At 52.0% G+C, this 21,243-nt stretch overlaps 1 protein-coding gene across 1 annotated transcript; it reads right to left on the bottom strand.

The window, feature by feature from the left end:
- Positions 1-2,545: 2,545 nt before the first annotated feature.
- On the bottom strand, positions 2,546-19,865 carry LOC144733314 (N-acetyllactosaminide beta-1,3-N-acetylglucosaminyltransferase 3-like). The gene is made up of 4 exons (XM_078615151.1): positions 19,153-19,865; positions 10,243-10,628; positions 8,500-8,653; positions 2,546-7,327 (listed from the first exon to the last, which is right to left on the bottom strand). The coding sequence occupies exons 1-4, from the start codon at positions 19,720-19,722 to the stop codon at positions 7,058-7,060; spliced, it is 1,380 nt and encodes a 459-aa protein (XP_078471277.1). The 5' UTR covers positions 19,723-19,865; the 3' UTR covers positions 2,546-7,057.
- Between the last annotated feature and the right edge of the window lie 1,378 nt (positions 19,866-21,243).

The raw sequence follows: 21,243 nt of genomic DNA, 5'->3' as shown, positions 1-21,243 counted from the left end.
TCTGCCCCGTAACCTCCGGCCAGCGGGCGTTCGACACTTCACGTGGCCTCAACGTGCACCTAGCCTGGCCCAAGCGTCGTGGTGACATCACCGCCACTTAGTGGCGAATGGCTGTTGTTGTTGTTGTTGTGCGAGCCTTGACGGGGAATCGAACTGGGGTCGCCGGGTTCGCATCGCGATGATCACTGCACAAGACGAGCCCAAAATAATCGACAAATGCAATTCCGAGTGAACTCCGACAGAACCCAATTTGTAAGCCTCTTTGCTGCCTGTTGAGAGATAAGTTGTGTAAATTGCCAAGCGAGCCATCCATTGATATAACTGGCCATAAGCTGTTGGTTTAATGTCTCAATGATGCAGTATTCAAAGAAGAAATGTTTGAGCTTTGGATTGGCACATCTTGCGCAAGTTATTTGCCGTTCTAAAACCATTACAGCTTAACATTGCCACGATGGTTAGCGCATTGTAAAATGAACCCATAAACCTTGGCTAACATCAACAGCGAGTGCTGTGTGACCCGACCTCAGGTCAGCAAAACACACACACCGGCCAGTGTGGTGAAGTATGGTCAAACAATCTCCATAACCAATGAGGTGTGGGAGGCATATGCCCCATCCCGCAAACGGTTACCATTGATCCGAGTTGGTTTTATGTACACGAAATGAATGCGTGAATAAATGTTATTCTTTGCTTCTTTTCGGTTAAGTCACGTCTAAAAATAAAATAATAAATCAAAATAAAACAACACATTACGACGTTTCGATTGCAACACAAGCAATCATCATCAGGCATAAAAGAAATAGCAACAAAAATCTAACTAGAAAACTATAGACCGACATACAAGCAGACAGACATCACAACGGCACACATAGAGAGGAGTATACAGGCACACGAAAATTAAATAACCTAGTAAAATATTGAAATGTGATGCAATACAACACAGAGAGTCGGTTAACACACAATTAACGCATGGCCTGGTTGACTACGTGTTTCAAAATTTGCTAAGTTAGAATTTTAAGTGTGAGCAACAAATATCTAACTAGAAAACTATAGACAGACATACAAGCAGACAGACATCACAACGGCACACAGAGAGAGGACACAAATCGGCTGTGTGAGCAACAAAAATCTAACTAGAAAACTATAGACAGACATACAAGCAGACAGACATCACAACGGCACACAGAGAGAGGACACAAATCGGCACAAAGAGATGGTCGTTTCTGTGACGGTCCCTTAAATATAGAGAGGAGGGGGAGGGGACGGGGGGGAGGGAGAGGGCGGGGAGATCAATGGGTGCACGCCAACGTACTCCTATTGTAAGTGAGATGATAGACGCGGCACGGGAGGCAAACCTGAAAATTAGGACAAACGCGGCACGGGAGGCAAGCCTGAAAATTAGGAGACAAGCACACGAAAATTAAATAACCTAGTAAATTATCGAAATGTGATGTAATACAACACAGAAAGTCGGTTAACACACAATTAACGCATAGCCTGGTTTATTACATGTTTCAAAATTTGCTAAGTTAGAATTTTAAGTGTGAAATTTCAAGGAGAGGACACAGGCAGAGAGAACAAATAGCCAAAATGAAAAAAGGATAAGTTTAAAACTTCCCCGTAGAGTGGTTCAATCTTAATTTGGGAGCTTTCGTGACTGCAGAAATTATTCTTGTATGTCTGTCTATAGTTTTCTAGTTAGATATTTGTTGCTCACACTTAAAATTCTAACTTAGCAAATTTTGAAACACGTAGTCAACCAGGCCATGCGTTAATTGTGTGTTAACCGACTCTCTGTGTTGTATTACATCACATTTCAATATTTTACTAGGTTATTTAATTTTCGTGTGCCTGTATACTCCTCTCTATGTGTGCCGTTGTGATGTCTGTCTGCTTGTATGTCGGTCTATAGTTTTCTAGCTAGATTTTTGTTGCTATTTCTTTTATGCCTGATGATGATTGCTTGTGTTGCAATCGAAACGTCGTAATGTGTTGTTTTATTTTGATTTATTATTTTATTTTTAGACGTGACTTAACCGAAAAGAACCAAAGAATAATTTCAGCAGTCACGAAAGCTCCCAAATTAATAAATGTTATAATTTATCCCGTGAGTTTGGTAACCGAGGACCAGTCAATGGTTATGCAAATTCCTGCTCTTTGCACAAGCCATTAAATATGAATACACAAGTATAACCCGTAAAAACAAAGTTTTTCACTATAAATCCTTTATATGCGTGGCAGCTAGAGTCCTCTCGTCCTCTGGCTTGAGATGGCTGCCACCTATGGGTCAGATGATTGCATTGCACCATTAAGCAATTGGTAATTAAATATAATATTTTGTCCTAAAAAGTGTAACATTTTGGGAAAAAAATTCACGAACATTAATTGTCACGCACAACGAGTCTGTGTGGAAAATGTCAGCTCGATTGGATCACGGGAAGTGGGTTAAAAAACGACCGAAAGATTTGCACGGTCGTAAGCAAGCAAGCAAACTTAATATAAAGGATTTAATAATAACAATAAGAACGATTCCAGAATCGAGATGTTATCGCCAAAATACCTTTTTATTTTTGTCAAAATGTGTAAAGAGCGAATCATCGCTGAACACAAACTCCATCCAAGCATCGATTTCACCACGTAAATTCTTAAAAACAAGAGTGTCCTTTATGACGCAATAAATCACTCTTACCCTTGTGCCCCTTTGCACGCGCACCACATTAATCATGTAACTGAACAAATAGCCCTCTCCTACATTTAGACCTTATTATAAAAGCAAACACACTGTCCATACGTGTCGAGCGGTATTTATCTCTGATCCAACAATCCTGCTCACGCACAAAGTTGTGAACTCGGAGGAACCCGTGTGCTCCAACCTGACGAGTTGCCGTCTGGCTAAACAGAATGAATCTGAAGCACAATCACACGTGGCGTGGACAAACTGGGGCCGGCACGGCTTACGCCAGAGGTCGCAACCGGGTACCCGATACCCGTACCCTACCCGATACCCGGCTACCCGTACCCGGCCGGGTAGCCGTTTGCGACCCTGGTGCGGCCGGGTACGGGTAGGCCGTGAGTCACTGGTGAGAAACCGTTTGTCACTCATTTCGGGTAGGGTACGGGTAGGGAACGGCTACCCGTACCCGGCCGGGTACGGGTACGGGTAGCCGTTCCCTACCCGGCCGGGTACGGGTACCCATTTGCGACCGTGGTGCGGCCGGGTACGGGTAAGGAATCAAAACCCGTTTGCGACCTCTGGCTTACGCTCGCCGACGCGCTTCCACGTCGTGCGCTTCGCCCTGCAAGCCGTGCGCTTCGCCCTGCAAGCCGGGCCCCGCCGCTTATTCTGGGAAGGAGCTGGAGAAGTTACCCGGGCGAAACGTCGGACATCGCGGCCCGAAATCAGCGGCGCCCATCGCCGCAACCGTGCGCAGTTGGTACGCGCGGGGGGCACGACGATCTACTCTCGCTCCAACCCGCGACCAGATGTCAAATCTGAAGAGCAGAAATCCCGGGCTATAAAGATTTACACGCACACACACACATTGCACGTACTGCGGTGTTGGGGGGAGGGGGCGGCAGTGATGGCACAGCGGTTTGCGCGTTGCGTTATAACCCAGCAACCCGCACCGAGCGACGAGGTGAGCGAGGCGTGGTCAAACAAATCCCACGACCCGCAAGTTGCGAAGAGGCGCATATCCAAGCAGTGGATTTAGAAGAAGAAAAAAAATCGGGCTAAAATTTTCATGAAATGCTACATCATATGCAGCAAATGCATTTCATGGCAATAACAGTTGTTCGATATGCAAACTTTAAAGTGGCTCCCTGTTCAAATTAGCATTCGGGGGGAGGGGAGGGCTCATCTCCTGTTTACAGTCCTGTATCGCCGGTTGGTGGGAATTCCACATTCCTATGGCGGGGGAAAGTAGATCCAGAGAACAAAACACATTTGACTTCCCCACAAAATGCTGTGCTCGTTGTAACCACACCGAGGAGGGACGATGGGCCGAAGTCAACCCCCAACCAGGATGTGAGAAGTCGGAAGCTTTCGATCGGACACCACTCGCTCTACCTGCGGAGGCCACTTGGAGCTCGCCGCTCAAGAATTGCTGCACCCGGCGGGACTGCACAGGAACGACAGTGGCAGTCGGTAATAATAGCAAGCTAACGTTTAAGCTATAAAACTTACTCTTTTTATTCTACTCACCGAGCTGCACATGTCTTTTCCATAAGCGACCTGGCCAACAAATTACAGCTCAACTTAGTGGCTTATCACGTGGAAATTTACAGCAGCCAAATGACTCTAAACGCGTGTTTCTAAATGTGGAGGGACAACCGGGACTCGGAAAATGATTCACGCGAGCACGGGGAAAACACGCAGACTCCAAATATACAGCAGCAGGCGTCAGGGGGTATCGGGATCGAACCCACGACCTCCTGCATACCAGGCGAGGCAGTTCACATCTCGCCACCGTGGCACTCAATGCGCGAGTTTCACTGTGCATTCTGATAACCCAACTGCAGCAGCAGCAGCAGCACTGACTAGAGCCGATAACAACCACGACAATATTGTGGGTGGAGGCAATTCCCCATACCGAGAGGTCGCCGATAATCGACCTAATAAATAAGAAATAAATAAAATCACATGTTTGGGTTTTTTGGCAGGTGTTTTACGGATGAAGGGCGATCCATTCATAGATACCCCACCAACACCGTACTTGTGTAAATTGACCGAGATTTGGTTGCGGACGCGGGAGACACGCGGAAAGCTTTAAATCAGAATCTGATCTAAGTCTAGAATTTCTTCCCCAATTATTATAGTGGGGTATCTGTAAATAGATAAACTCTGTATTTTTGCACGCGATCCATTCGCTGCTGGTAAAAGGGGTATTTTAGTTTGCGTCTCATAACAGGGCGATCCATTTACAGTCACCCCACCGATTTTCGAATGTCACTCCGAAACCTCCTTCTCAACGGCCGCGTGGATACCGTGACAGCGGATGGCTGCCCCGTCTCACAGAGCAGAGGGTTTTAGAGATGTCACGAGCGTGTTGAGATGTAGCGGGGCTTTCTAAACACTACTGTTGTTTTTCCTACTCCCCACCGTTTTCTTTCGGTGGGCTTCACGTATTAGCAAAATGGCAATGAAATCGGCACACGCGACGGTGCCGGGTGGATTAATGCCACGTCGCCAGACCGTGAAAGGCGGTTGCGGTTTGGGGGGAGACTTTCATCCAGCAGTGGAGTGACCATGACCGAGGGTCATTGCGACGGGGCCCGGCCTGGTGCCCGTCGAGCGTTGGCCGCTCGTTCGATTCCAGCGGGTCGCCCCGGTTACTACTGTGGGAACTCGCAAGATTAGGCCAGTGTGTGCCCGGGCATCAAGGTCCACGTTTGAAAAGATTACCTGGAGATTTCAGCGCTCGACTGGGATTGACACACACACACACGGCAAAACCATTGCAGACGACGCGGGGTGAAACACGTTTGTCCTTGTTAGCCTTGCGCTTGAAGAATGGCACAAATATCCAATGCACTAAATATTGTACCAGGAAGACGACGCGATCTGTAAATGGAACACCCACCATACAAATATGGAATAAATAAATCCGCGTTACAGCACAAACCAAATCAAGGTGCAACGATTTAAAATGGTCTCCCTGCGTTCTTAATGTGCACATCGAATATTTATTAATTATCCAAATTGTGGCCAGGCTGCGGTAAGTCCTTGCCAGAGGTCGCAACCGGGTACCCGATACCCGTACCCTACCCGATACCAGGCTACCTGTACCCGGCCGGGTACGGGTATGGGTACCCGTTTGCGACCCTGGTGCGGCCGGGTACGGGTAAGGAATCAAAACCCGTTTGCGACCTCTGGTCCTTGCTTAACGCGTGGCGGCGCTCACACAACTCGTTGTCGCGATAACACGGCTCTCCTGCGTTTGGGAATACTTTTCGCATAATTCGGAACGCGCATCCCCAGTACAACGCGGTTTCCCGAACGGTCGACTATCAACTACTTTCTTGAGCTGCTCGGCTGAGCGGAGTGATGCAGCGGGGTGTAGTACCAAAGTTGTGTGTTTGTGTGTAGGAGTAACACCGTATCTCGCCAAACCGAATATATTCATGGGGAAATAGTTTTTGCTTACAAATGCTTTTTCCGCTCAACGCGACGCTTTTCACGAACGCATCTACCGCGCGTTAAACGGGGACTCGCTGTGCACGCTTCACGGTGAATTGCACAAAGCGGCGAGAACAACAAAAGGCGATTGAGATGCGCCGGCGATGGAGAACCGAGACGGCCAGAGCGCGCGAGCGAGCGAGAGAGAAATTCTCGAATTGATTGAACCCAATCCCGAATCGGTAACATTCGTCCGCTACTCGTCGCACGCCTGCACCTCTCTCGCCCATCGAAGCGTCGCCCACTCCTGTCCCGAGATCGAGCAGCTTTTGCTGTATGCAACGAAACCCGACGACACGCGACGAGCATTCGCCAACGGCCCACGAATGTAAACAAATAAATACGAATCCACAACCTCGCGAACGTAACGGACGATCGCAGATTGGAGCGCTGTCCGCGCGATGACCGACCTGCATCTCACCTCAAGGACATCTGAATGGGGGGCCGCCCCCCCCCCCCGCCACCACAGAGGCCGCAGCTGTTCCCGTGTGCAGAACGACATCATTCAACACCTGGCCTGCAGGCGGGCACGAGGCCGCTAGTGGGGCGGCGGGGGGGGGGGGCGATCGCGGCCGTGTGCCTGATCTCATGCGAGCGTTGTTCTATCCGGGTCGTCCCTGCCGATCGTGCCTCCGCACCGTCGCGAGTCGACCGTTTTCACATTCCTGTTCCCTTCGGGCCGTGGCGTAAGTTGTGCGTGCGGTGAATAAAATTAAAATCTACTGAACGAAGAAAGACAAAAAAACAACCGACCCACGTAAAACGAGTCATATTGCCATCATTGGGATTTCAACCCCGGGGTCAAAACACTCCATGGCCACAATTCGACGAGGTCGCAAAAACACCGAGCAGCAGCGTGGGCGGCGCCGCCAGCGGCTTTCACTTCTGCTTGTCCACGACCACGGCGGCTTCGACGGGCCCCGGGATGGGGACGGGCGGCCGGCCGCACCGCAGCCACGGCCGCTTGAGGGCCCCCCACATGAGCTGCACTTCGAAGGGCTCGAGGCTGTGGACGAGCAGCACCTCGCGGTAGTAGCACGGGTGGAAGGACGAGAGGCCGTCGTCGCCCGCGCCGGCCTTGGGGTTGTGAATGCCGGCCGTGCGGAACTCGGCGTTGCGCCGAGGCCCCAGGCCCAACAGCTCCAGGCACTGAGCAACCACGGCAGGAGGGGTGGGGGGTGGGAGGGAGGGAGACATTGAGACGTTGAGACATTGGCGACGCGTCCGACTTCCCATCGTCCGCGTCAGGGTGGGGTTGGTGGTGCAGATGAGGAGGGCGATGCGGCGTCGCGAGGCACGGCGGGGAGATGTCAACTACCTCGTCTGGTATGCAGGAGGTCGGGGGTTCAATCCCGACCCTGACGCCTGCTGCTGTATATTTGGAGTTTGCGTGTTCTCTCCATGGTCGTGTGGAAATAAGAATCCATGCGACCACAGGGAGAACAAGCAGTCGAATGAACGCGTGTCGATTCTAAATGTGGAGGGGGCGCAAAAGCGGAAGGGAATCCGGTGAAAAATTCCACGTGGCTACCACAGGGAGGTGTCGTCACGGTCCGGATGGAAGCCAGAACCCCATCAAGCTGCGTCGCCGTGGCGAGATGTTAACTACCTCGCCTGGTACGCAGGAGGTCGTGGGTTCGATCCCGACCCCGACGCCTGTTGTATATTTGGAGTTTGCGTGGTTTCCCTGTGGTCATGTGGATTTTTTTCTCCGGGTCCTCCGGTTTTTCCCACCACATTTAGAAACGTGCGTTGAGACTATTTCGATGATCTTGCTGCTATGAATGTCCACATGATTGGGCCGCTTAGTTGAGCTATCATTTGCGGCCAGGTCGTTTTTGAACAATAAGTGAATACCTCAGTGGACTTCGTCTGGTAGGATGGGGATGTTTTGATTTAAAGCTTTCGTGACTGCAGGGATTCATATTCTTGGTTCTTTCGGTAAAGTCACGGACAGTGCATATCATTATCATCATCAGAGTTGTTTCTTTTTGTTTGCATTTTTGACTGCTTGTGTTGTGGTTATTGCAAACATGATGCATTGTATAAAGGCGTCAGTTTTTGTACCAGTTGAAAGGGTTAAAACCTATTACTATATTTTGCCACTGGTAAAGGAGGTCTCATAGTGATTGGTCACGAATTGGCCGAAAACGTCCCGAGACAAATAGAAACCCAACGTAGCTGCAGCACCCCTCCTGAGAAAAGATTCCTACCACAACCGTGCGGCTTTCCTGAATAAATAACCGACTTATTATAATTCTTACGAGGATCATCCTCACAGGAACGATGGTGCCCAGTCACCGACGGACGCACGCGCTCACCTGGCCGAAGAAGACGTCATCGATGGGGAGCAAGGGGACGGAGGGGGCGGCCTTGCGGATCTGCAGGGCCGTGTGGCCGCTCATGACGATCCCTCCGCCGCCCACGTACGGAGGGTAGCGCTCGCTCTGCTGCACCTGCACGGGCACGTAGTACCTGGGGGCGGGGAGGGCCACACGGATGGCGCACGGTGAGATGGAGGAGCCCCGAGCTCCTGGGCTCCAATCCGGGTTAAGGCCGCATCGGGTTGATGGTCCCAGGCAGGTCGGCGATGACTTACGCGGTGAACCCCGCACAGGCTCGCATCGATTCTCAGAATGGGAGAATGGCCAAACCGGATTTTGGAGTGTGGCAAGTTGATGGTCACACGAAGGCCGCACGAAGAAAAAAAAAACAACTTAGAAAGTTTGGCTATACTCCAGCTCGGAGAATAAAATAGATCGGTTCGACTGCCGCCGTGGGAGAGTCTCGCGCGCGGTGCCCGGGCCCTATGGGCGAGCAGCAGGGTGCAGCAGGGTGCAGCAGCATGGGACAGGGTGGGACAGGGTGCAGCAGGGTGCAGCATCGTGCAGTAGGGTGCAGCAGGGTGGGACAGGGTGGAGCAGCGTGGGACAGGGTGCAGCAGGGTGGGACAGGGTGGGACGGTGCAGCAGGGTGCAGCAGGGTGGAGCAGGGTGGACGCAGAGGCAGCGTTCCGTGCAGCACTGTGACAGTTGCGTCTCTCGCTGCTGCTTATTTAGCGAATGCTTTTTCACGCGTGGCCTCCACACAGAGCACCAGATACACAAGGACAAATATCCACGTGTCAGTGTTCTGTCGGCGGATGGTCGGCCCACGTACTAAATTAACTCAACTGTTTTTATGTTACCAGGTAAGGTACACCGAGCTATTGCAGACGAGAGCCGACGTAGCAACGCATTCAAGCTCGGCCGCGACGCGCCGAATTATCCACACAGGAGGAAACCGGAGCTCCCGGAGAAAGGCCACGCCTCGCGCAAGGGGGCAACGCTCGATCCCCGTACAGATGGAAACAGGCGGCGATTGGTCCACCTGATGGACCGATCCACGGTACGGAACCTCCTCAATGCCCACGGGGAGAGGAGTTTTCAGCGATCTGTGATCCTCCAACCCTGGATTACCCCAACGCCACGTTAAGAACCCCGACACCACGCTAAGAACCCTGACACCACGCTAAGAACCCTGACAGCACGCTAAGAACCCTGACAGCACGCTAAGAACCCCGACACCACGCTAAGAACCCCGACACCACGCTAAGAACCCCGACACCACGCTAAGAACCCCGACACCACGCTAAGAATCCTGATACCACGCTAAGAACCCCGACACCACGCTAAGAACCCTGACACCACGCTAAGAACCCTGACACCACGCTAAGAATCCTGACACCACGCTAAGAACCCCGACACCACGCTAAGAACCCCCGACACCACGCTAAGAACCCCGACACCACGCTAAGAACCCTGACACCACGCTAAGAACCCTGACACCACGCTAAGAACCCTGACACCACGCTAAGAACCCTGACACCACGCTAAGAACCCTGACACCATGCTAAGAACCCCGACACCACACTAAGAACCCCGACACCACGCTAAGAACCCCCGACACCACGCTAAGAACCCCCGACACCACGCTAAGAACCCCGACACCACGCTAAGAACCCCGACACCACGCTAAGAACCCCGACACCACACTAAGAACCCAGGCTACGCAGTGGCACTCACTTGCTCCAGGTGTGTCGGATGGGCCCCACGTTGGTGATGACGTAGCCCTCGAACATATGGTGTCCCGGCGTCTCGTTCGACGACGACGACGGGGGGTCCCAGCTGGCCGCGCTCGTCGTCACGTACTCCACCATGTTGTCGCTGTTGACGAAGATGTCGTCGTCGCCGTCGAAGATGAAGCGCGTGAGCGGGCAGCGCTCGGCCATCCAGTCGAGGAAGAGCAGCTGCTTGAGCGTCAGGTTGTAGAAGGTGTCCAAGAAGTTCCACTGCACCACGTCGTTGTAGAGGCGCGACTCCTCCTGCAGCAGCGCGTTGAGGCGCAGGCGGCGATCGCCCGGCACGTCGGGCACCACGCCGAAGAGGAAGACGCGCCGCACGATCGAGCCCTGCGCAAGGGGGGGGGGGGGCGGTGGTGGGTGGGGGGGGGTGGTGACGGATAATTCGTGAGAAAAATGGAAACTTCCCACGGGCTGCTGGGAGGCAGCGTGGTGCCGAGCGATCGCGAAATGTCGAGAATTTTAAAAATGTAGTGATTCCCCCCCACGTGAGCGCAATTGTTCGTCGCGCGACAGAACATTATTTCTCATTCCCAGAGCAGAAATTCAGCCGGAGTGCAGAAACGAAACCGAATTCGTGCGGTCGTTGGGGAACCAGGCTGAGACCACAGACGACGGAGCCAACCAAATGGAGTTGTCACGACGTGGGCATACGTGCCAGCCGATTTGGTTGATCAGCAAACCCGGAGGAGGAGGAATGTTGGACCATTGGAACGTTGGAAGTATTTGTCAATATTTTGCTCGGGCTTTTCAATATTCCTCATCCTCCTCTCCTCCGTTGACGCTGGGCGGATTTCAATTGTCACGTTCGCTCACGCCGCGACGAGCCGATCCGCCCGTTGCCGTCGCCAGCGGCGATGCGGTTCAAGGAGCCGAGCACAAGTGCCGACGTTTGCCGCCGGCCTGGATGCACTGCCCCTCTCGGTGTGTGCGTCGCGTTAGAGATGAACGCCGCGCTTTGTTCACCGTCAACGGATGACGGAACCCGACTCCGTTCGGCGTCTCCGAACTAAACTATATATTTGTTTTATTTTAAGAGGTAGAGGCACACTGCCCCCCCCAACCCAACCGCCGCACTGAGCGACGTACAGCTCTTATTCAGAAGCGACTTGGCCATCACAAACGATAGCTCGACGTGGAAATGTAGAGCAGCGAATACTCTGAATGCGAATGACAATTGGGTTTTTTTAACCCTCTTATCTGGCAACAAAACTGACACCTTTGTTTTTTACAAGGAGTCATGTTTGCATTGACCACAATACCTGCGGTCGGAATGCAAACAAAAAACACAACTCTGACAATGTATGCACTGTCCTTGAAATTGATTGGTCCACACCCGAGACAGCTTGACTCTTTGTAAAAAAAGGCGTCAGTTTTGTTGCCAGATAAAAGGGTAAAACATCAATTATCATATTTTGCTACTGACAAAGGAGGTTCCAAGACTCTGAATGCGCGACGTCGATTTCTCAAATGTGGCGGGGGAAGCCGGAGGACCCGGAAAAAAATCCACACGACCACAGGGGTAGAGAGACACGCAAACTCCAAATATACAGTTTAACACGGAGGCTTTCGCGACCAATATCATCCACAAGAGGTTTTTTGGGTTAGATAGCGTAAATATATGTGTCGTTAAAACCCGCCACCACACGACACAGCCAACTAGTAAGGGTTGTCATGTAAACAGAACGTGGCCAATTCGTCACTAGTACAGCACTAGTGTGTAGTTTAGTATTGTAGTGTATAGTGTAGTGTATAGTATACTAGTACAGCACTCGTGTATACTGTAGTAGTGTAGTGTATAGCGTACTAGTACAGCACACCGGTGTGTTGGAGAGCCAAGCCACAACATTTACAATCTGAGTACGACGTTTCGCCAGTGATTGCAACTAGCTTCATCAGGCGACAGCCAGATTTGTGTTCCTTAAATAGAGGCGGTCAGGGTCGGGATCAAACCCACGACCTGCTGCATACCAGGCGAGTTATTCACATCTCGCCACCGTGACGTTCAAGATGGGGGTGGCCCGATCAATTTCGTTCTCAATTCCAAACATTCGAGCTCAACACGGGTCACAGCCACGGTGCCTAAACTCTGGAATGCATTTGTTTGTTCGCCAATCTGAACATTCCACGACCCTGCTACCGGTGTGACGGTGAGCACCAGGGGTTTTCCTCCCTAGTCATCTCACCACTGTTGGATGAACGCCTCCTCCTCGTCACCACCCCCACCCCCCCCAACGTCGTCACCGTCTCTCGCGACGCTGCCGACGGAACGGCTTGCCCGCCGGGCCGCCCGGAACGCGAGCCGATCTCGGTCGGCTCCGTCTCCGCCAGCGGAAGGGGGTTCCTCTCCTCCCTCTCGTGCGCGCTCCGTTTCTTCGGGGTACCGCCCGTGTCTTAAGTCTCAACCGCCGCGTCGTCGTGGGCCTGCGTGGGCCACCCTCCCTGCCACCCCCTGCCCCCCTCACTTCTCTCAACAGCCACTCTCGCTTCCTTTCGCGTCTCTCGGGGCGACTCCACGGCACGCGTCGTCTTCGCACACTTTTTCGGTTTCCGTCCCGCCGTTCGTTCGGCTTGTCTGCAGTTGCCACGTGCGTCACCCGGACGTGTTTTTTTTTTACACACACGCCTCGAACCGAACAAACGGCGAAAATTAAGGGCCGCCGTAAAACACGCGGACAGAAAGGCTTTGTTTGCCGCGCGACCAGGGCACTCCGGGGCGAGGACATTTTATCGCTCGCAAAACACGCACAAAATGCACATGCGGTTTAACAAATCTATTTTACGAGGTAAGGCCCCCCCCCCCCCACTGAGCCATACAGTTCCTTTTTAGAAGCGACCTGGCCACAAATGATAGCTCAACCAAGTGACTTAATCACGTGGACATTGAAATCGCAGCCAAAATATACTCTAAACGCACGTTTCTACATGTGGAGGCAGCAACCGGAGGACCCGGAGAAAAATCGACGCGACCACGGGGAGAAAGACACGCAAACTCCAAATATACAACAGCAGGCGTCAAGGGTTGGGATCGAACCCATGACCTCCTGTATACGAGGCGAGGGAGATAACATCTCCTAGCCACCGTGATGATGACGAGAGAGAGAGACACGCAAACGCCAAATACACAGCAGCAGGCGTCAAGGGTCGGGATCGAACCCACGACCTCCTGCATACCAGGCGAGGTAGTTAACATCTCGCCACGGTCCTGGCTTCCATCTGGACCGTGACGACACCTCCCTGTGGTGGCCTCGTGAAATTTTTCTCCAGATTCACCTCCGCTTTTGTGCCCCCCTCCGCATTTAGAATCGACGCGCGTTCATTTCACCGCTTGCTATTAATTCCCCACGTGTGGGGATGAGATTGGCCATTATCGATGAGCGATCATCATCATCATCGCGTGTGGCCAGGTGGCCTCCAAACAACAGCTCATAGCTCAGAGGGCTTTACCCGGGCTGGATAACAAAATGGTTTGGCTCGTCCCTCCGACCGCGCGTTCTTGCCGTGCCTCGTGGCAGTACGGTGTCCGAAGTTTCGCTCGGCTTACCGGTGCGGAACCTTCGACAGGAACCGACGAATTGACGCTTTCGGCAGCGGGATGGCGTGGAGACGCGGCATCACGGACCGAAGCGTGCGGCGGGAGAGCCGCTACCAGCGCGGTGCCATCGTGGGCACGGAACTCTCGCGTGGGACTCGGATGTTTGTTTAATGGAGACAAAGATTCGCACGCTTTGCAGTTGTGCAGCGCATGAAGCCGTTTGCCCTTCTGCACCAGCGCAGTGTTTGAACGGTCGTTGTCAGGGCTCCTCAACCCTCTCCCCCCCATGCCACACCGCACCGTGCAAGCCTGTGACGGACTGTTGGAGCAAGTGCCGTTTGCGAGCAGCACCTATGAACGGCGGACGGCACACGGGTGGGTGGGTGGCCGGCACAACGCCCGGCCGCCTTTGTCTCCCCGGTGGCGATGTTCAGACACCGCACCAGCTACTCATTTGAGGCCGAGTTGAACTAGGGGATGCCCAGATCACGGTTCAGATAATCGTCACCGGTTTTGCGCGTGAACAGGAATCGAACTCGGGTGGCCGGGTTCGATTCCACCACGCCGCACGTGCGTGCGAGCCGACGCCATCTGGCTTGTGGGGAACAAGATAATCTCGGGCACGAATCTCGGAGTGTTTCCGTGTCTCTTTGTCTGCGAGTAGAGTCGTGTCTGCATGTGTGTCTGTGAATCTGCTCGACTGTTGCGGTGTATAAACGTCGCCACTGGGGAGACAAAGGCGGCCGGGCGTGGTGTTGGCCAGCCACCCCCCTCGTGTGCCGTGCCGGCCTTAATAGGTTCTCGCTAACAGCACTTGCCCCAACAGTCTGTTAAGGCTACACGGGGGATCTTTGTCTTTGTCTGTGCGTGTGTGTCTGTCTGTGCGTGTGTCTGTCTGTCCAAAGGAGAGGAGAGGGGTTGGAGGTGGCGGGGCTTTGATGAGCCACGGAACCGCACGGAGAAGAACCGCGCGCCCCTCTGAAGCAACACAAACTAGACAGCACAAACAACACAAACTAGACAGCACAAACAACACAAACTAGACAGCACAAACAACACAAACTAGACAGCACAAACAACACAAACTAGACAGCACAAACAACACAAACTAGACAGCACAAACAACACAAACTAGACAGCACAAACAACACAAACTAGACAGCACAAACAACACAAACTAGACAGCACAAACTAGACAGACGACACAAACTAGACGACACAAACTACAAACTAGACGACAAACTAAACAACACAAACAACACAAACTACACAAACTAGACAAACTAAACAACACAAACAACACAAACTACACAAACTAGACGACAAACTAGACAACACAAACAACACAAACTAGACAGGCGACACAAACCAGACGATACAAACTAGACAGACAACACAAACTAGACAACACAAACAACACAGACGACACAAACTAGACAACACAGACAACACAAACTAGACAACACAAACAACACAAACTAGACAACACAAACTAGACAGACGACACAAACTAGACACAAATCAGACGACACAAACTACTAGACGTATGTGTTGTAAACTTTTTAGACAGTATATAAAGGGGTTATTTTTTGAGTAACCTTTTAGATCGTACATAAAATGGGTCACTTTACTAACTTTATTAGAGAGGAAGTACAAGGGGGTAACCTTGTTAACTAGTTATAAATAGCATATAAAAGGAGTAACCTTTTAGTAGAGGTGTGGACTCGAGTCATGTGACTTGGACTCGAGTCAGACTCGAGTCATGAATTTGATGACTTGCGACTCGACTTGCATAACAATGACTTTGTCCCACCTCTGCCTTTTAGATAGTTATACATAGTATATAAATTGGGTAACTCGACTTTTTGTTCGAAACTATTGACAACGATGAGTGGGGGGGGGGTACTGGTCCAGATGAAGCAACACCCGTCCCGAACATTTCCTTGTCAAAATAACCTTGAGGGGGGGGGGTAACCTTGGGAGCCCCCCCCCACACCCCGTGGTGGAAATTACACATTCGTGCGGCGAGGTGGAGTCCATCCACGGGTACGATAATAACACCGTATGCGAACTAACAACTGACTGTTATCCGCGCACGAAGGCAAGCGTAGTGCTCGATTTTTATTGCTTTTTAAAATAAGACGCCGACCCATTTCGTTGAGTAAATGGAACAATGAGGACACACGCGTGTGTGTGTCTGAACCGGTCCTGGGCCTCCCCTAGGTCGACTCAGCCTCAAATGCGTACCTGGTGAGGTGTGTTAAACATCGCCACGAGAGGGACAAAGGCGGTCGGCCGTGAAGGCCACCCCCGTTCCCCACCTCGTGTGCAGTTGCCGGCCTTCATATGTGCTGCTCGCTAACTGCACTTGCCCCAACAGTCTGGTAAGGCTACACAGGGGATCTTTGTCTTTGTTTAGAAGTGGGGAGCGGTGGTGCAGCGTTTCTCGCTACGAACCCGGCCCTGCCCCGAGTTCGATTCCCGCTCACGGCCAACACCGGTGACGATTATCAGAGCCGGTCCTGGGCCTCCCCTAGGTCGACTCAGCCTCACATTCGTACCTTGGTGAGGTGTGTTAAACATCGACACGAGGGAGACAAAGGCGGTCGGGCGTGGTGCTGGCCACCCGTTGGCCACCTCGTGTGCCGGAGACGACCTTCAGAGGTGCTGCTCGATAACGTCGCAACAGTCTGCGAAAGGATTTCGTGACCGCAGGAATTCGTATTCTTGGTTCTTTCGGTAGTAAAGTCGCGTAGATAGAAAATATAAAAATAAAACAATGTATTTCCGCCTGATGAAAACTCGCTTGTGTTGCGATCGATACGTCGTGGGTTTTTATGATTATTTTCATTGTATGGTTTGTAATAATATTTTATTATTTATTTTTTTACATTTTCTATCTACCTGAGTTTACCGAAAGAACGAAGAATAGTCTGTTAAAGGCTATAACACGGGGAGGGGTGGGGTCTGTTTAGAAGTTTGTAGCGCGATGCAAGCCGCTTAGGGATTATCGTCTCCATAAGAGTTTTTTTTTGATTATATTAGTCGCAAAAGTCTACCACGTGTTACACGACGAATATTCTCTCCCCCGTTGAAGGGGGGAGCATGTTCACAATGGTTCACTGCTACGTTCCAGTGTTTATGGACGCCTTAAAGGCAATTGGCAATTTGACTCCAGGCAAGGGGCGGATTTTAAGCAAACAAAAGAACCCACTAAGCGACAGATTAACCACGGAATCGGCTTTCGCGACCGATATTTTTGGGGAAGGGAAGACCGCGTTTTCTCTGCATCGTTTTCCTTTTGAGGAACAAGAGCCAAAGGGCATTTGCTCGATTCGGAAGTTTTTTTTATCGGCTCGTAGAAAGGTAACCTCCTCCCCCAGACAAGGTTTGGTGGTCAGCGTATTAACAAACAAGTCGCAGGAGGTAGGGACGTACTAAAACTGGCAATAGTGGAAGCTACAGCCTCGCACCACGAGAGGTCCTCGAAATACGAAAACGATTAGCACATAATTCGAAGTTTCAAGTTAGTCGGATGAAAACAATAAAGAAGGATTGGGGGGGGGGGATGTACAATCATCTAAAACAGATAATTTAATTCCGATAAGACGAGAAATATCTAAGATCCATCGATGGGCCACAGCGTTGCCATACTCCGGCCCCGAGTCGACAGGCACAGAGAGAGAGGGGGCATGGGACCCCTACGGTCGGACGAGGGGATGGGACCCCTACGCACGAGGGGATGGGACCCCTACGCACGAGGGGATGGGACCCCTACGCACGAGGGGATGGGACCCCTACGCACGCGGGGACACCGCCACGACGCTTCAGGCGAGAAGGCTCGAGGAGGAGGAATGCGACTTTGTCGAAGGTCGAGCGAACAGCGAGGCGCACGAGGAAGTCGCAGCAACCCACGAATTAATACATTCGCCCGTGGAGTCGTCTCGGGGCGAAAAGCTTACAAAGTTGGATTTGTTTAAAAAAAATAAACCGTAAACCTTTGTCCTCAAAAGTTCAACAAACCGATCGATCGAGACGCTGCGTGGGCAGCGTCGTACGAGCCCACACATTTGTGTGGCCCGAACAGGAAATATAATCGGCGACGTTTCGAGCAATGCCCCCCCCCCGGCCCCCTGGCACAACACATTCGTCACTAACACGGTGGCCTTCAATGATAAACAAAACAAACAAAACCCCATAATGGGATACGCTTAGGGCAATGTCCCTTAATCGTAGCAGGAAGTAACACAAATACATCTCCACACAGTAGCGCGCTGCATGCGATTTCCCCACACGCACTTTGCGCAGGGATGGATAAGAGGCGGCGGCTATGGCCCGTGAAGGGGGGGGGGGTCGAGACTCAATGCGCAGAGGGGGCCGCTGCATCTCCGGAGAGACGGGACGAGGGGTACCACCACCCTGAAGATGGATCCGTGAGATCGTCTCGAGGAAGCCGAGGCGAATTGTCGCATCGCATGAGCGCGAGATGGCGGCGGCTGGAGGCGTCAGGATGGTTTTCATCCAGCAGTGGATTGACCATGCTCGACATTTATTTGCTAACGCGCGGTGCGATGGCAGCAATAAGCTGGGAAGTTAAAGGATACGAGCGGGAGGGGCTTACGGAGATCATTGGCGTCGTCCGAGGAAGAAACGCAGGCTACAATGGAGTTAAATTTCGATTTAAAGCTTTCGTGACTGCAGGGATTCATCTTCTTGGTTCTTTCGGTAATGTCACGTAGAAGGGAAATAATAAAATAATAAAAATAAAACATAATAAAATAATATAATACAATGGAGTTGTTCGTGTGTTCCACGGTATGAGTTTAATTGCCACAATCGCACTGCGGCAATCTATTCGATTCATCTTCTTGGTTCTTTCGGTAAAGTCACGTAGAAGGGAAGTAATAAAATAATAAAAATAAAACATAATAAAACAATTCTCACGACGTTTCGGCCACAACGCAAGCAGCCGTCCTTCGCCTGAGGACGGCTGCTTGCGTTGTGGCCGAAACGTCGTGAGAATTGTTTTATTATGTTTTATTTTTATTATTTTATTACTTCCCTTCTACGTGACTTTACCGAAAGAACCAAGAAGATGAATCCCTGCAGTCACGAAAGCTTTAAATCGAAATTTTATTCGATTCATCTTCACGGATGTCTCTCCGTGCGTCTCTACGAGGAGTCCGAAAATGAGCGCGGACCGCGGTGAAGAAGTCCCGAATCCAGAGACGAGACCGAGGGGTCGCGAATTCGAATCACGCCCGAATGATAGCGGTGGTGGGTGGGTGGTGGCGATGATGAAGCCGGTTGTCGTCTCACCTTGATGGTTCGCTCTTGTCCCCACGTCCTGCGGATCACATCCCTGCGTGCAAGGTTCCTGGCGTCGCTCTTGATGGCGATGAGGAGGGTCACGGGTCCCGGGTCGCACTTGGATCGCCGCGGCTCCAGCACAAGCTCGAAGCGGCGGCAGTGGCGGTGCGTCAGGAAGTTTTGGATCATCCCCGGCAAGCTCGAAAAGCCCTCCACTGCGGCAGCCACGCTCGCGTTCGAGACGCAGAGGTCCGAGTGGCCGTCCCAGCTGGGCGCCGAGCCGGCTGAGCGCTCCTCCCAGAAGTTAGGAAAGAGGTCCTTCTCGCGATCGAAGTCGCCCCCTCCTCCACCTCCTCCACCTCCTCCACCTCCTCCACCACCACCGCCGCCACCGCAGTCTCGAGCGCCGTCGCAATTCTCGGCGGCGACGCGATGAGAGTCGTCGCGTTCGGAGCGCTCGGTGGGGAACTTGACGAAGGTGATGCTCAACCCCACCTGGCTGTAGATCGCGCCCGAGGCCACGATCAGGAGGAAGAGGCACGCGGGCAGCCACGTGGGGAGACTGCGGGGAGCCGTCATTGTTGTCTACAGCGGCAGCAGCAGCAGCAGCAGCGGGGAGAGGTGGACGCGTGTGGGACTCGAGCGATGGCGAAACGGAGTCACCAGGTCCGAGGGAGGCGCAGCAGAAGTGGCGGTGGTGGTGGTGACGAGAGGGAGGGATCACTCGTGGGATCACTCGTGGCGTCATATCGGAGCCCCCACCCCTACCACCTTCCCCCCACCCCCCCTACCACCTTCCCCCCACCCCCCCTACCACCTTCCCCCCACCCCCCCTACCACCCCCCCCCCCCCACCACCTCCCCCCCCCCACCACCCCCCCCCCCACCACCTCCCCCCCCCCACCACCTTCCCCCCCCCACCTCCCCCCCCCACCACCTTACCCCCCCCCCACCACCCCCCCCCCCCACCACCTCCCCCCCCCACCACCTCCCCCCCCCCACCACCTTCCCCCACCCACCTCCCCCCCCCACCACCTTCCCCACCCCCCCCACCACCTTCCCCACCCCCCCCACCACCTTCCCCCCACCACCTTCCCCCCACCACCTCCCCCCTCCCCACCACCTTCCCCACCCCCACCACCTCCCCCCCACCACCTCCCCCAACCCCTACTCTATTGACGCGTTGCGACATGAATAATAAAAACACATCATGGAGATTGTATACTAGAGATTACATCTAATTAACATATAATAGCTTATGCGCTAAACATATACAAATTATCTTACCTGTAATAGTCATTCTCTGTCTGAGTGTGGACGAAACTTGTGACGAATTTAACACGCGAACCGTGGTGGTGAGCCTGCAGCACTTTAAAAAGTCGTTAAAAATTGACAATGCATTCCCTTTTATTATTATATTAGCGGGAAGTACCCGGCGTTGCCCGGGGCGGGGAAATATATTTCAAAACTTCTCTTAAAAACATAACAAATACACACACACAATAAGCTATTGTGAAATCCCGGCGTGCCGTTTGTCTGTCCATTTGTCCATCAACAAAATTATAAGATTCACCTGAAGACGGAAGCTTGTGTTGCCTTGTGTTGCCTCCGAAAAGTCGTGATTTTTATTGTTTTATTTTTATAAATTTTTTTACCTACGTGACTTTACCGAAAGAACTAAGAGTATAAAAATTATAAGATGCTTGAAGAAGTCCTGAATCCAAAAGTAATAGAAAGTGGCGGGTAAATAGTCGATCTAAAAGGATTCCTATAATTCCCGACCCCCCCCCCCTCCCTTATATATATATTTTACGACTATAGTCAGTAGATACTACTGTAGAGTCAGTAGATACTACTACAGAGTCAGTATATACTACTGTAGAGTCAGTATATACTACTATAGAGTCAGTAGATACTACTGTAGTCAGTATATACTACTGTAGAGTCAGTAGATACTACTGTAGTGTCAGTAGATACTACTGTAGTGTCAGTAGATACTACTGTAGAGTCAGTAGATACTACTGTAGAGTCAGTAGATACTACTGTAGAGTCAGTAGATACTACTGTAGTGTCAGTAGATACTACTATAGTCAGTAGATAC

Source organism: Lampetra planeri, chromosome 46 (genome assembly GCF_965212315.1).
Source record: "Lampetra planeri chromosome 46, kcLamPlan1.2.h2, whole genome shotgun sequence".
NCBI lineage: Eukaryota > Metazoa > Chordata > Hyperoartia > Petromyzontiformes > Petromyzontidae > Lampetra > Lampetra planeri.
The sequence above is the reverse complement of the archived record's forward strand: the minus strand, read 5'-3'. Positions and strand labels throughout refer to the sequence as shown.

What these genes read in the sequence shown, in the direction of transcription:
- LOC144733314 (XM_078615151.1), bottom strand. Translation starts at nt 19,722, where the DNA reads ATGACGGCTCCCCGCAGTCTCCCCACGTGGCTGCCCGCGTGCCTCTTC. An exon ending in GACAAGAGCGAACCATCAAG is followed by an intron (nt 10,629 to 19,152) that starts GTGAGACGACAA and finishes CCCCTTGCGCAG; the next exon opens with GGCTCGATCGTGCGGCGCGT. An exon ending in ATGACGTCTTCTTCGGCCAG is followed by an intron (nt 7,328 to 8,499) that starts GTGAGCGCGTGC and finishes GTGGTTGCTCAG; the next exon opens with TGCCTGGAGCTGTTGGGCCT.